The sequence below is a fragment of the Wyeomyia smithii genome, chromosome 1 (genome assembly GCF_029784165.1).
Source record: "Wyeomyia smithii strain HCP4-BCI-WySm-NY-G18 chromosome 1, ASM2978416v1, whole genome shotgun sequence".
Taxonomy (NCBI): Eukaryota; Metazoa; Arthropoda; class Insecta; order Diptera; family Culicidae; genus Wyeomyia; species Wyeomyia smithii.
Window position 1 is genome coordinate 137,853,881 of NC_073694.1, and position 14,574 is coordinate 137,868,454.

The 14,574-nt window shown below is 36.9% G+C and overlaps 1 protein-coding gene across 2 annotated transcripts in view; it reads right to left on the reverse strand.

Moving 5' to 3' along the window:
- LOC129723485 (uncharacterized) overlaps positions 1 to 11,480 on the reverse strand; it is an 89,361-nt gene extending 77,881 nt beyond the window's left edge. For both annotated transcript variants that reach the window (XM_055677738.1, XM_055677728.1), the window contains exon 1: positions 10,434 to 11,480. In XM_055677738.1, coding sequence (XP_055533713.1) covers positions 10,434 to 11,004 — 571 coding nt within the window. In that variant the 5' untranslated portion in view covers positions 11,005 to 11,480. The remainder of the gene's footprint in view (positions 1 to 10,433) is intronic.
- Positions 11,481 to 14,574: the final 3,094 nt, after the last annotated feature.

Here is a 14,574-nt window from a genome sequence, read left to right on the forward strand (position 1 = left end):
GATTTAGAGTGCCACATGATAGGCTTGCCGAGTATCAAATTCTTTCATTGTGTATACATAATGTTCACCGGAACTTGTTCCGGTAATCTGCCCAGAACCAGTTAACCGACAACAACCAAATTCAACAGTAACATACAGAAATGTAAGATCTCTCATTCGGTGGTTTCCGAATTAAAATTGGTTCAGTTAATTCGAGTTAATTCATGAACAAACTTAGGTGCCGGTGTTACCCCCAAGGGGTGCCGGTTTCACCCGCACTGATTGCTAAACGTCATTTTTATCCTAGTTTCAAAATTTCACTATTCCTTGTAAAATAACAATTTGAAAGTACTGAAAACCTCCATATCTTGTAGAAAAAAATCTAAGCAATGATTCTGTGAAAAAAAATTCAACAATATTCGCCATCAAGTGCTACTAAAGAATCATTTTCCTTAGGGGGCCGGGCTTACCCCCAATACCCCTACACTGGTGTTAATACTTAACTCAATTAAAAAAAATGGCGCTTGGTTCAGTGAATTTCACAGCGCCTCAAAAAAAATGCTTTGAAAGATCGTTTCAACAGAGATCGATCCTGCAGCTCCGATTTTTTAGCTGGATCGATCTAGGACCGCTCAGCTGAATCGATCCTGATGATTGATCTTTCCCTGTAGATCGCCCAATCCCTTATTCCGTATCCTTTTCAATAGCAATAACTTCTCTGGCTATTTTCTAACAACTGTTGGTCCCTTTTTTCGATTTGTTGGGTACTATTTGATCACTTGTTTGATCAACTGCTTATGCTTATTAGCGGCGAATGCTTATTAGCTGAGTCAATTAAAGGCCATAATCGTCTTGTTCAGTATTAAACTGATAAGATATACAAATTTTTAACCTATGACATCAAGAACGCCAAGCCGGTCGAGGTTGTCTTGAAAGGTCTCACCAGCGATCAAACCGTTGATGAGATCATCATCACCGCTCAACCACCGATCATATAACTTACCCCAACAGAATTAATTGGCATATCTAATGAACCGAAAATCATGAGGTGAGAAAAGTCAGAGAGCTGGAATTTCCCTTGTTAATTGTTTAATTCATTTTAACCGGACTTATCTCCCAGATGGTCTCGTCGTACGATGCGTACGTCTCGGTTTGGGAGAGACTGTTAGTGTCTGTAGGATCGTAGCGCTAGCCCCGCACCACTAAAACAGTCGGCTGCGAAGTCTTTGTATAGTAAACAGAATGTCAGTTTCCGAATCGTAATGTAGCACCCAGGCTTCGCTTTACTAACCGCACTGAGGTTAAAAATTTGAAATTTTTTGACAAACCACATGCCATCCATAATGTTCAGGTAAAGTGGGAGTTATATAGAAAGTTTGGGGGAGGAGAAAAGCCCAATTGCGAATTTTCCAACGTTATGGCCATGGTTCAAAAACCTGTAACTTCGACCGAAAATGCCTCATTTGTGGAGACTCTTCTCACAAAAAGGCTATATGTCCTGTGAAAGAGAGTGAAAATTTTCGCTGTGCGAATTGTAACGGCAACCATATGTTAAATTTTTATTAATGCCCAGTCCGTCTAGCAATTGTTAAGGCACGGCAAGGTAAACAAAGTTCAATTTCACAATCAAAACAAAATTCTCCAAGCTGTACCGCTCATTTTTTTACTCTTTTGCACAGATAACAGGTTCGGAATAAAATTCTGAAAATGATTTTGAAGCGTCTTGGTGTGGTACACTCGAATAACATAGACTTACTGGTGTTGAAACATGAAGCTATGTCAAATAAAAATATTAACAATTTTCGACAAAAATCGTTGCAATCCTCAATTGCTACGATGAGCTCTCTTTTAAGTCAATAAGTTTGGAATTGAGTTACTTGTCAGTTTATATATATATATATATATATATATATATATATATATATATATATATATATATATATATATATATATATATATATATATATATATATTTTTTTTTTTTTTTTTTTTTTTTTTTTTTTTTTTTGATAAGTAGGTTTAACTCCCTACGAATGATAAGTCCTAATTGAAACAAATCTCAATAAATTAAATTACATTTTTTAAATCTAATTTTAATTTTATTTTAATTTGATTTTTTAAGTTATTGAAACTGCTTGTAAATGGGAGCATTTATTTGGTACAGGGGCGACTCGTGGCTGTTGAACCTACCTGTTCAACTATAAATTCTGAAAATCAGAGTTTGAGGAAGTAATTACAATTTTATCCGCGAATAAAAGCAAGCAATTTCCTTTGTTACTATTTAAAAACAAAACTAAAAAATGAGAAAATAAGAGCATGAATTTGGATTTTAGATTAATTTTTTGCCTGACGTCCCCATGTGCATTGCACAGGTCGCACCTATGGACGAAACGCCCCTGATTTGGTATCTAATCATATCAAAAGGATTCTGATTGTTTTCAGAGGAAAATGTTTGAAAAAATTGAAGCTATTTATGTATAATCATATTATTATAATATTATTGAAAAATTTATACAAAATCAATAAAATTATCATTAAAATCAGGTTTTTTCAAGAGCATTTAATGAGCATTAAATTATTATGACCATTCTACAACAGTTTATTGCTTAAAAATGCTGTTTCTGGCCAATGTTCTGCTAGCTTTTTTCTTAAGCTAGCAGAACAATATTTTTGAAAAAAAATATATTTAATGAAAATTGCACCTAAGTTATTGAAACTGCTCGCATATGGGAGAATTTAATTGGTATCTAATCGTATCAAGAGGATTCTGATTGTTTTCAGAGGAAAATGTTTGTAAAAATTAAAACTATTCATATATTATCATATTTTTGAAAAATTTATACAAAATCAATAGAATTATCATGAAAATCATGTTTTTTCAAGAGCATTAAATGAGCATTAAATTATTATGACCATTCTACAACAGTTTATTGCTTAAAAATGCTGTTTCTGGCCAATGTTCTGCTAACTTTTTTCTTAAGCTAGCAGAACAATATTTTTGAAAAAAATATATATGATGAAAAATGCACCTAAGTTATTGAAACTGCTCGCATATGGGAGCATTTAATTGGTATCTAATCGTATCAAAAGGATTCTGATTGTTTTCAGAGGAAAATGTTCGAAAAAATTGAAGCTATTCTTATAATATCATATTTTTGAAAAATTTATACAAAATCAATGAAATTATCATGAAAATCAGGTTTTTAAGAGCATTTAATGAGCATTATATTATTTTGACCATTCTACAACAGTTTTTTGCTTGAAAATGCTGTTTCTGGCCAATGTTCTGCTAACTTTTTTCTTAAGCTAGCAGAACAATATTTAAAAAAAAATATATTTAATGAAAAATGCACCTAAGTTATTGAAACTGCTCGCATATGGGAGAATTTAATTGGTATCTAATCGTATCAAAAGGATTCTGATTGTTTTCAGAGAAAAATGTTTGTAAAAATTAAAACTATTCATATATTATCATATTTTTGAAAAATTTATACAAAATCAATAAAATTATCATGAAAATCATGTTTTTTCAAGAGCATTAAATGAGCATTAAATTATTATGACCATTCTACAACAGTTTATTGCTTAAAAATGCTGTTTCTGGCCAATGTTCTGCTAACTTTTTTCTTAAGCTAGCAGAACAATATTTTTGAAAAAAATATATATGATGAAAAATGCACCTAAGTTATTGAAACTGCTCGCATATGGGAGCATTCAATTGGTATCTAATCGTATCAAAAGGATTCTGATTGTTTTCAGAGGAAAATGTTCGAAAAAATTGAAGCTATTCTTATAATATCATATTTTTGAAAAATTTATACAAAATCAATAAAATTATCATGAAAATCATGTTTTTTCAAGAGCATTAAATGAGCATTAAATTATTTTGACTATTCTACAACAGTTTATTGCTTAAAAATGCTGTTTCTGGCCAATGTTCTGCTAACTTTTTTCTTAAGCTAGCAGAACAATATTTTTGAAAAAAATATATTTAATGAAAAATGCACCTAAGTTATTGAAACTGCTCGCATATGGAAGCATTCAATTGGTATCTAATCGTATCAAAAGGATTTGATTGTTTTCAGAGGAAAATGTTTGAAAAAATTGAAGCTATTCATATATCATATTTTTGAAAAATTTATACAAAATCAATAAAATTATCATGAAAATCAGGTTTTTAAGAGCATTTAATGAGCATTAAATTATTTTGACCATTCTACAACAGTTTTTTGCTTGAAAATGCTGTTTCTGGCCAATGTTCTGCTAACTTTTTTCTTAAGCTAGCAGAACAATATTTAAAAAAAATATATTTAATGAAAAATGCACCTAAGTTATTGAAACTGCTCGCATATGAGAGCATTTAATTGGTATCTAATCGTATCAAAAGGATTCTGATTGTTTTCAGAGGAAAATGTTCGAAAGAATTGAAGCTATTCATATAATATCATATTTTTGAAAAATTTATACAAAATCAATAAAATTATCATGAAAATCAGGTTTTTATAAGAGCATTAAATGAGCATTAAATTATTATGACCATTCTACAACAGTTTATTGCTTAAAAATGCTGTTTCTGGCCAATGTACTGCTAACTTTTTACTTAAGCTAGCATAACAATATTATTGAAAAAAAATTATTTAATGAAAAATGCACCTAAGTTATTGAAACTGCTCGCATATAGGAGCATTCAATTGGTATCTAATCGTATCAAAAGGATTCTGATTGTTTTCAGAGGAAAATGTTCGAAAAAATTGAAGCTATTCATATTATATCATATTTTTGAGAAATTTATACAAAATCAATAAAATTATCATGAAGATCAGGTTATTTCAAGAGCATTTAATGAGCATTAAATTATTTTGACCATTCTACAACAGTTTATTGCTAGAAAATGCTGTTTCTGGCCAATGTTCTGCTAACTTTTTTCTTAAGCTAGCAGAACAATATTTAAAAAATATATATATTTAATGAAAAATGCACCTAAGTTATTGAAACTGCTCGCATATGGGAGCATTTAATTGGTATCTAATCGTATCAGAAGGATTCTGATTGTTTTCAGAGGAAAATGTTTGAAAAAATTGAAGCTATTCATATAATGTCATATTTTTGAAAAATTTATACAAAATCAATAAAATTATCATGAAAATCAGGTTTTTATAAGAGCATTAAATGAGCATTAAAAGTTTTTGACCGTTATAGAACCGTTTTATGACTAAAACTGCTACTTTCGTATATTGTCTGCTAGCTATTTTCTTAAGCTAGCAAACAAACACATTTTTCAAAGAAATGATGGAGCATTAAATTCGGCGATATGGCATTAAATGAGCACTTAATTTTCATGCTATTAACTCTTTGTTCTGCTGACTCTGTACTTCCAGCTTAAGAGACATTAAAGTCAATGAACAAATGGTGAGTCTGCAAGTTGAATTCTCAACATTTATAGAGGATCTGTCGCAGGGTGAACATGTAGTCCGTCCCCCTCAAAAACCACATTGGTAATCGCCAACAAAGGTCTCCGACAACGGCCTAAATCTAGAATACTAGAGAGAATTTTGTAAACGATGGTGAGAAGGGTCATGCCCCGATAACCCCGATAATAATACAGTCCGGGCGGTGATCTTTCTTGTAGATCGGACCATATGACACCATCCACCCAATCCGAAGATAATTCTTTATCGGGCCACACTCTCAGCATGATCCGGTGTAAAGCACGATACAGCTGTTCGCTCCCGACAGCTTTGCCATCACCCTCAGTCACCATCCTGCTTTTTTCGACTATGCTGTTTTCTTCACCATACAACAGCATACTAAAGTGTTCCTTCTAACGCCTGGACACCTCCGTTCTATCGGTAGTCAACTTCCCCCTCTATCGTTGCACATGACAGGTCAGCTCCAGCACGTTTCGATTCCTGATTCCATCAATCTTTCTGTAGAAGCTTCCCACATCGTGCCTGGAGAAGCAACCTTCCATTTCTGCAAGAATACACTCCTAATGCTGTCGTTTCTTCCGGCGCTAGAGTCTTTTTTCAGCTGCTCTAGCTTCCCGGTATCTTCCTACACTCTGACGAGTCACAGCCGTGGCTAACATGTAAACTCTGGCGCGGTTCTTTTCATCCGTCGCTCGCTGGTACTTAGCGTCAAACCACTTATTGGACGTGGCTATCGCAGATGCACCCAAAACTTCTCTCGCCGTGGTGCTGATTATCCTTCACTGTTCATTCAGGCTACCTCCAACTCTATCCCCAATCCGCTCATCAATCTTCTGCAGGTACTCTGTAGCCACTTCTTCAGTTGATATCCGCTGAATGCTCAGCTGGATCCTTCTCTTCGCCCTGGATTTCAACACGTTGGACAACCGGGCGCGAATCTTGGATACCACGAGATAATGATCCGAGTCAACGTTTGGTCCTCTAAACGACCTCACGTCTGTAACGTCTGAAAAGTGCCGACCATCAATCAGAACATGGTCGATCTGAGAGCAGGCCTTTCCATTCGGGCGCCTTCAGGTGTGCTACCGTATATTCCGGCGTTCAAAATAAGTGCTACAGATAAACATACCTCTGGCTGCAGCAAAAGTGACAAGCCTCAGGCCTTTATCGTTCGTAGTAGAGTGTAGGCTGTTAAATTATTAAAATTAAAAGCAAAACCACAGATTCTAATTAGTACACTCACACGGTGTTGATTTAAAGCATAGGAATAACTGTATCTGGTTGGTTTGCTTTTTTGTTAGTTTTGATCGAAAAAAATCTTCGCATGAGAATCATTTTTGAACGCTGAAAATAGAGATTTATTTGAATGATAGAGAATTTAATTATGTGTGATAATGTAGAGAAATATGTTTCAGAAGATCGAATGAAAATTACTGCGGTTTGAGCTTTTAAATGTGCATAATTATGAAATTAAATGCGTATAATGTGTCCAACTCTAAGGAATATAAACCTCAGTACTCCGTCGTACAGTCGCAGGTGGAAAAGGTAATATATTAATGAGCGTTTCGACATTATGATTATGGGGAGTCTTTACTATGACGTAATGTACCAAATGGCTGCCACTCAAAACCATTTTCTTCTGGTTCTGATAGCCAAGCGGCATAAAAAGCCCCATATGTTACTGATTCAGGAATGCAAACAATCACGATGTGTTTTTCTTCAAATAAAACAGCGGTTCTCAACCTTCTTTTGTCCGATAATTCCCAAATCGATTATATATTTTTGTTGATTCATAAGACTTTTCATATAGTAATTTGTGGAACTAACTGAAAAAATATGTAGTAAAAGTTAATTATTTTCTCCATCAAAACAACAGGAAAAATGTTTTCGAACATTTCTAGCTCAAACATTGTGTAAAAAGATAACAATAAGGTCTTAGTGTGATCCTTGAACTTGTTTTTGCGAAACTAGTTCATATCCAATTGAAATGAAATAACAAATCATAAAGAAGGGTTAAAAATGTGTAAGAAAGATTGCGTAAGTGTTATACAAGGTTTAATGGATACCGTTAAATTCAAAGAGCGAGAAAGTAAACCTAGAGGAGGTTGAATAAACCAACATTGCGAAATCATAGCTCAATTGTGTTTATTTATTCCCTGAGAATTTTCAAACCATCCCACCCAAAATGATTTTCTTTTGTGATCAATTTTGTGTTGCATTTTTTTCGAGTACGGTGCTTCGTCCGCCATTATTGATTTATTTTTTATGTATTCCTTAGATATTCTGACCATAAATAAAAAAGGATCAAATCCGAATTATTTGAGACTAAAAGTCTCAGGCTATTATAAAATATAGCTCAAATGAATAGCTCAAATTAGTTGTCAAAGAGTATCCCAAAACGTACTGACGATTATGCTAGTTTCGTTGCAGAGTGTCCCTACAGTTCTCCTGTACATGTAAGGGACGATGAGGTTTTTAATTTTTTTTTTTTCATTTCATTTTTAGAAAATGGCGGTCATTTGAGGTTTTTCCCTGAAATGGAGAAAAGTCGACTGGAATAAAACGATTAAGTAAATGAAAATCCTATGTGCGCACTTTCATGTTGTTTCGAGTAAACCGCATTTAGAAATTTCAAACTTATTTAATTCATGCATTAACGCTTCCACTTTTTTCGGCAAAATCAACCGGAGCAATACTGTGGGCTGATCCGTTGGTCATATGATAACTTCACTGCAAGGCGCCCCGTTTACGGTTGAACTATTGTGATGACCTATTTGAATTCATCGCACGATCCGTTTTCGACAGCCGTTAGTAAAGGTGCACAGCAGCTTATACGATACCCTGGTACCGGGCACATCAAAATTACTCCTGTCCATCGACTCGTTCGCATGCCGTCATCGATGTTGATGAAATATAAACCACTCCTCTTCGATATGGCAACTAGTGTTGTGCCGCATGGTGTGACTAACGGCGGATCAAAATTTAATTGCTACAGTTTCAATCCGCCATAATGATATTGTACGATCGATGGTATTGGATTCCTGTTTCCACATCGATGCACATTACTTTTATACCCTCGATATAGTAGAATCAGTATTTTTGCCTTAAGTTATTTCACTGTATTAGTTTTTGGTTTGATAATGTCAAATAGTTTAAAACTGACAGCCTAAATAAATTTCAGGAAAAGACGGTAGCAGTAGTATACACATGACAAATATATCAGGCATGTATTGTCGAGGAAAATTGGAACGAACAAATAAAAGTAATGAACTTCCAAGCCCAACTGTGACATTCAACAGTTTTCGAGAACTTTACAGTTATCGGTCAACGAGAGCACATAGTAATAGGAAACTATTGTAGAATTTCATATAGCAAAAAAACGACAAAATTATTATTTGAGACGGGTTGACAGTCCAAACAGAGCGACCTGTTAGGTCTGCTATCGCTCCCGGTTTGCTATTTTATACGGCTTCCTCGGCCGTCAGTGTAATGAGGTGATTTTGTCGCTGATGTCGATTCTACTGGGTGAAGTGTCAAGTTTCTGTTGTGTTTCTTCGCCACAGTGAATGTGGCAACCGTTACGGTAATTTATGTTGCTCCATCGCCATTAGCCAAATGAAATGATGGAAAAGGTTGTTGCTTTTGTAGTCATTGTGTTTTATGTGGTCGAACATGTGTTTCCAATTCAGAACTCCTTCATCGCCTAGTAGGGAGAATCAAATTGCGTACCAAAAATGAGTCATTCTAGCGAAACTGCTGTGAATATTAGTAATTCACGGGTCGGCCAATGAGGGGGAAGCAATTTTACTGGGTATAAACGAAAACGAGTCCAATGGAGAGTTCTTGTTGAACTGTTGAACCATAATACAACGGATTTTTCATATAAAATAGGTTCTTCAATATCTAACACACTCAAATTGAATGTTAGGTTATTTGTTCGCGTATCAAGTGAATCCACATCAACGAACTTATAACAAAAAATTGCCTCTAAACGAAACTGGAAGCAGACTAAATATGGCAGTAACTGCTAACATAACGACTGTTTTTTTTTTTTTGTAAATTTTTAATTATTTTGTGCTAGCAATGGCTGCGTCGCGGATGATATGATTTCAGGGTCATATATTTGTACATGCGTTATTAAACTCTCAGAGTAAAATTGAAACAGATAGAACGGCTACGCGTTATGTGGTTTCACATTTAAGAGGAGCAAAAAGGTCATCCTTATCAACGCTTGATTGTGATGGCAAAAAGGTAATGACCGATATCCGGTCAATTCCCGGTTCTACTTCAGACACTCCTTGAAAAGCTACTGGTTAACAATCATTAGTGACAGTGACATGGCATTTGGCGAGCCACCAGCAGCGCTTCTTAGGCAGTTTGTTTTACTGGAATGATGGAAAACAAACAAGGCCAGTAACCGGCATCAGCTCATAGTCTAAGTTTTTATAGCACATATTTTTACTAAAAATAATACTTCGAGTAGTTATGGCTAATCTATAACAAACTTGATTCGTTATTTCCCTACTATTCACATACACAAACTAAAAACAAAACTGAACCATAATCGCATGGGTTTCTAGTGAACATGTAAACTGCACCTCGAAAGCTGAACAGAATGTCAGTTGCAATTGTTGGCATATTTTAGCGAATCTACTGTTGATAAAATCCAAAGTTGCGGACAGACTTTTCTGTCCATCAACCAGGCTATTCACTGGGCAATTTACCAGACGGACGTACTCAAATTTGGCAAATTCAAAGAGTTGCTCTTATTGCGCGTGCATTAGAAAACCTACAAAACCTATTTTTGTAGGTTCATTGGTTCCTTAAACTGATCTCGAGATTTGATACTGCCTCGACATCCCAGTTGTCGTATGATCAAACCTCGGCTGGGAAAGGCTTATTTTTCCTTTTAATTTCTTAGCAGAAAATAAAATAATACAGCAGTTCAATTCGCTTCCATATAGAACCGCCAGAAAGCACCGGTGTGATTCAGCTACACGAAATCTTGATGAAGTGCTTACTTACCTATTCCATAAATTTCTGCATCCGCTGCTACTGCGTCTGTTGGCAGTCCACTGGATCGGCTTCGGCTCGAGTAAATCGATGACGATGCACTCGAATTAAATAGATCAATAAATACTACGATAAACACTAACACATAGACCGGAAAAAGCCAGAAAGGAGAACGAGATCCGCTACAAACGCGGCCACTCGGTCGCCATCGCCGAGTTTCCTCACATGGCGGCTGCCACATCCGTGGTCGATTTCGACGCCGTTGCTCGGTCGCTATTGGTTCACTGCATAACTCCACTCTTCTAACACTGCTGCTGTTGCACTGCCGTTTTGCCGAAGGCTGGCCATCTGATACTTCAGGGTCACTCTTGCAGTAGCCAACCGCACCGCCCAACCCATTTTCAACAACCCCGGTCATTACTACTCTACTATCAACAATAACACTTGTGCTATCATATTCTACGATTCCCTCGCTGCTATTGCTATCATTCCAATGATTATGCTGATGACGCAAATGATGGTGATGATCATTTTCCTGCCAACTTCGGCTTGTTGTATTGGTGACCGATTTCTTTGTTTTCATCGGGATTGACGGAGTGATTGCCGAGCCCTAAATTATTTTATCCACCGGCATTTTAACTGAGTTTGTTTTGACAATACGGCACAATCTGCATTTGATTGCGCTTCAAGAGCTGAAATTATTTATGCACGGCAAAACAGCACACGAAACACAATCTTTCACTTAGGTACTCACATTTTATTCCATGGTAATATATCTACTTTTCCTTTTTCTTCTTGATTGTTACCCTCACGGGTTTCACTAAATGTGTCGAATTCTTCGTAACGCGACGCGGCACCGTAAACGCTTGGACCTCTACTACTCGGAGGGCTATGAACTTTCACGTACGCGAATGATTAGCACACAAAAAAATAACGAGAACACCCCGCACAATGCAACCCTCTGCCGTTGAGGACAGACAAGCCGAAAATGCTATAGAACCAACCGAGCAGCAACAAAGAAACGTCCTTCTTCGAACGCATTCTCTCCACGTCTGACGTTTGGATTAGCAATGGGCAAGATCGATCCGATTTCGGCAAAATCGATCTTTTCTAGTCGATTTATCGATTTTTTGAATCGATTTCTCTTCGCGCGATCTTCTGCTGAATCGATCCTTTGGATGGCAAGATCGTTTTTTTCCGCCTGAAAAATAAATGTGTGCAAAACGGATTGAAAACAATAGTGATTGCATTTATTGTTGCTAACGTAATCTGCGGCCGAATTCCGAGAACACTTTTCTTTGAAGAGAAGAAAATTTCTTCATTGATAGTATACGAAATTTTTTTCTTCTCTCCGAAGAAGTGTGTGCTCGGAATTCGGACACTGATCTGAAAAATGTGTCAATTTTTTACCGGGATGTCCATAGTTGAAGAATGGGCTAAAATTCAATAGACATGAAACCGAGAAAAACGCACTTCAAACGTTTTTGTTGGTTCAAACAATTGTCTACGTCCATGACAACTTTTTTCATGAGTATGTCACCACCCCCATTTCCAGCATATCCAGTTTTTCACGAACGGTAATGGCGTATAGTGCACGCAGCCCATTTTGACGTTTTCTGTAGGTCAGGGAAGCTGGATTACCTTGTCGTCGAGTTGAAAAAGAACAATCCGCAACCAAATTAAGTCCCTCCAGTATTTTTAACGCAGTAACCATTTTTTGCCTTTGTAAACGCGACATCAATAGACAAACCCGTATGAAATTTGGCTAATACGCTTGCGTTGTGAAATATATCAAGGATTAGGGGTGGGTGAAACGGCTCTTTTGCAAGAGCGGCTCTAAACAGACTCATGGTTCACAATGATTCACGAGCGTTGACAGTTCGTGTTGTCTCAGTAAACTTCGGGTTCGCGCGAACCAAACAGTTCTGGTGCGCCCAAAGAACCGTGGTTCTTTTTCGTGAGCCGTTCGTTCTTTCGCTCTTTCCTAATAACCGGTTCATATGAACGGCTCATGAGCCGTTCGCCCATACCTAGCGAGGATGAAAAGAACGACGAGACAAGACCTCGAACTTAATTGAAATTACCTGACCACAAGACCGTCTCGAAAGTTTGACATATATTGTATACAATCATTACTATCTGATTGGTGTACATTGGGGTGGCAATGGAAATTGACTTTGACAGTTTTATTTAGAAGTAGTGTTCAAAATTTCGCCTTCACGAACAGTTAGCAAAATTTCGATTTTTTGGATAGCACCCGACCTCGACGTTTTATACATTTCTAATAACCAGTTCACATGATGTAATATCGCCCATCTTGATTTCAAATCCCATACTCCAAATTTTCCGTGAAAACTAGATGTATGTATGTTTCAAGATACGCGATATCACGTGATATCTGCTATGGTGTGAACAAGGCATAAGACATTTGGCACAAAAAAAAACTATTACAAACTGTGCTTTTCTTCATAAGTCGAGAAAGTGAAATTTAGACCAAATACTCCTGAATTCCGATTTAGCTGAAATTTTGCATTTCATTGGATATTGAATTTACCATTTTGGACATTAGCCAACATTATTTCATATTTGCTACCTCTGCAAGTGCACTTTTTGAAAATTGGCTTCCGTAGGGACGTTGTTTACTATCGTTGTGGGTGTTTACTATCAAGCACTAATTTTTTGATTTAGGTAGAAAAGGCATATGCGCTTATTTTTCAACTATGAGTAGCGGGGTACTCGTTAACTCAAATATTGCAAAAGTTGAATTGAATGGTCGTGTATATGCCGTGCTGTATTCTGTTCTGCATGGTGTCGCGCTCGCCATTTTTGTTTATTTGAGTTTGTTCCGCGGATGTTCCGATTTTTTTATGAATTGGGTTGTTCAGCTATATCAGTTTCTCATATCATCTGAATGATCTGAATTTTCCAAGTAAAACGTGATTTAAAAAAAATTCTATCATTGTCCTTCGCTTTTTAAATCACGATTTAAAACTTCTTGAAATCTGCTCGAAACCGCTACAATGACAGTTCGCCCATCTACCAACTGTCATTGTAACGATTTAGAGCGAATTTTTATTTTTCATTTAAAAACCGAAGGAAAATGATATAAAGTTTTAAAAAATCACGTTTTGCTTAAAAAAATTACACTCATTTGGATGTGTTGAGTCACACCATCCGCACTGCAAAAGGAACGACTGTCCGCAACGCTGTGAGTGACTCGAGAACCACGCCAAGCTAGTTGGCGCGCGTTAGTATATAACAATTAGGCTTTATTTGCGCCTCCCGCCAAAGCTGGTCATTGTTTGCGACCAGCTATAACAGTGTACTTGCCATCTCAATCCGGTGTTAGTCGATAAGCGTACGGCGGCAGCGCCGTCACGCTGCCCATTTATAAATATCGGTAGGAATAAATTGTACAGTATAGCGAATATGTGCGTTGCCTTCGTCGTAGGAGAGGAAACTTCTCCCTGGGCCTTAATTGCCCCATCGTGATGCCAAAGGGCGAATAATATACACAACGTAGGGCCGTGCGCGATCACATTTGGTGCCGTGACCAGGATCGCGCCAGTTTGGCATCACCCGCGAGTGGTTTCAATTCCGTAATGCAAAGGCAGTAGAAAGTTATTTTCGCCGCTGCTAGTGTGCGTTCTGCAAATTGTCGCAACCGCAGCAAATAGTTCCGTTCGAGTGCTAACTTTACTAACGGGACTTCACCCGCGTCGTTCTAGACCAACACAGCTAGTTAAAGTTGTTCAAGTTTTACGTTTGCGATGAACTTCTCGCGCATTGAATATATCAGACGGTTGGCAGTCGGTGTCGGCAAGGAAACAAAGCCCACCAGTCTTGCCGCAACGCAATAGCAACAAGAACAATCACAAACGTGTGGTGAATGAAAACAATAGCCAGATGTAGATTTGTTCGTACAAAAGTGAGTGGAATTCGGACTACAAAGTTAAGTGAAGGTTGAACGAACGTTTGTTTTATGAATTTGCAACCGTAATAGTGAAAATTAGTGTGAAACATCTTCGGACGATGCACTATGGTCGGAATCGTGTGAATTATGCGACAAAAATCTGACAATGGTTCTCGTGTGCCGCTCAGTGCTGAGTCAACAACGAACAAGAAGTATAAAGTTGCCTTCAATTGGCGGAGT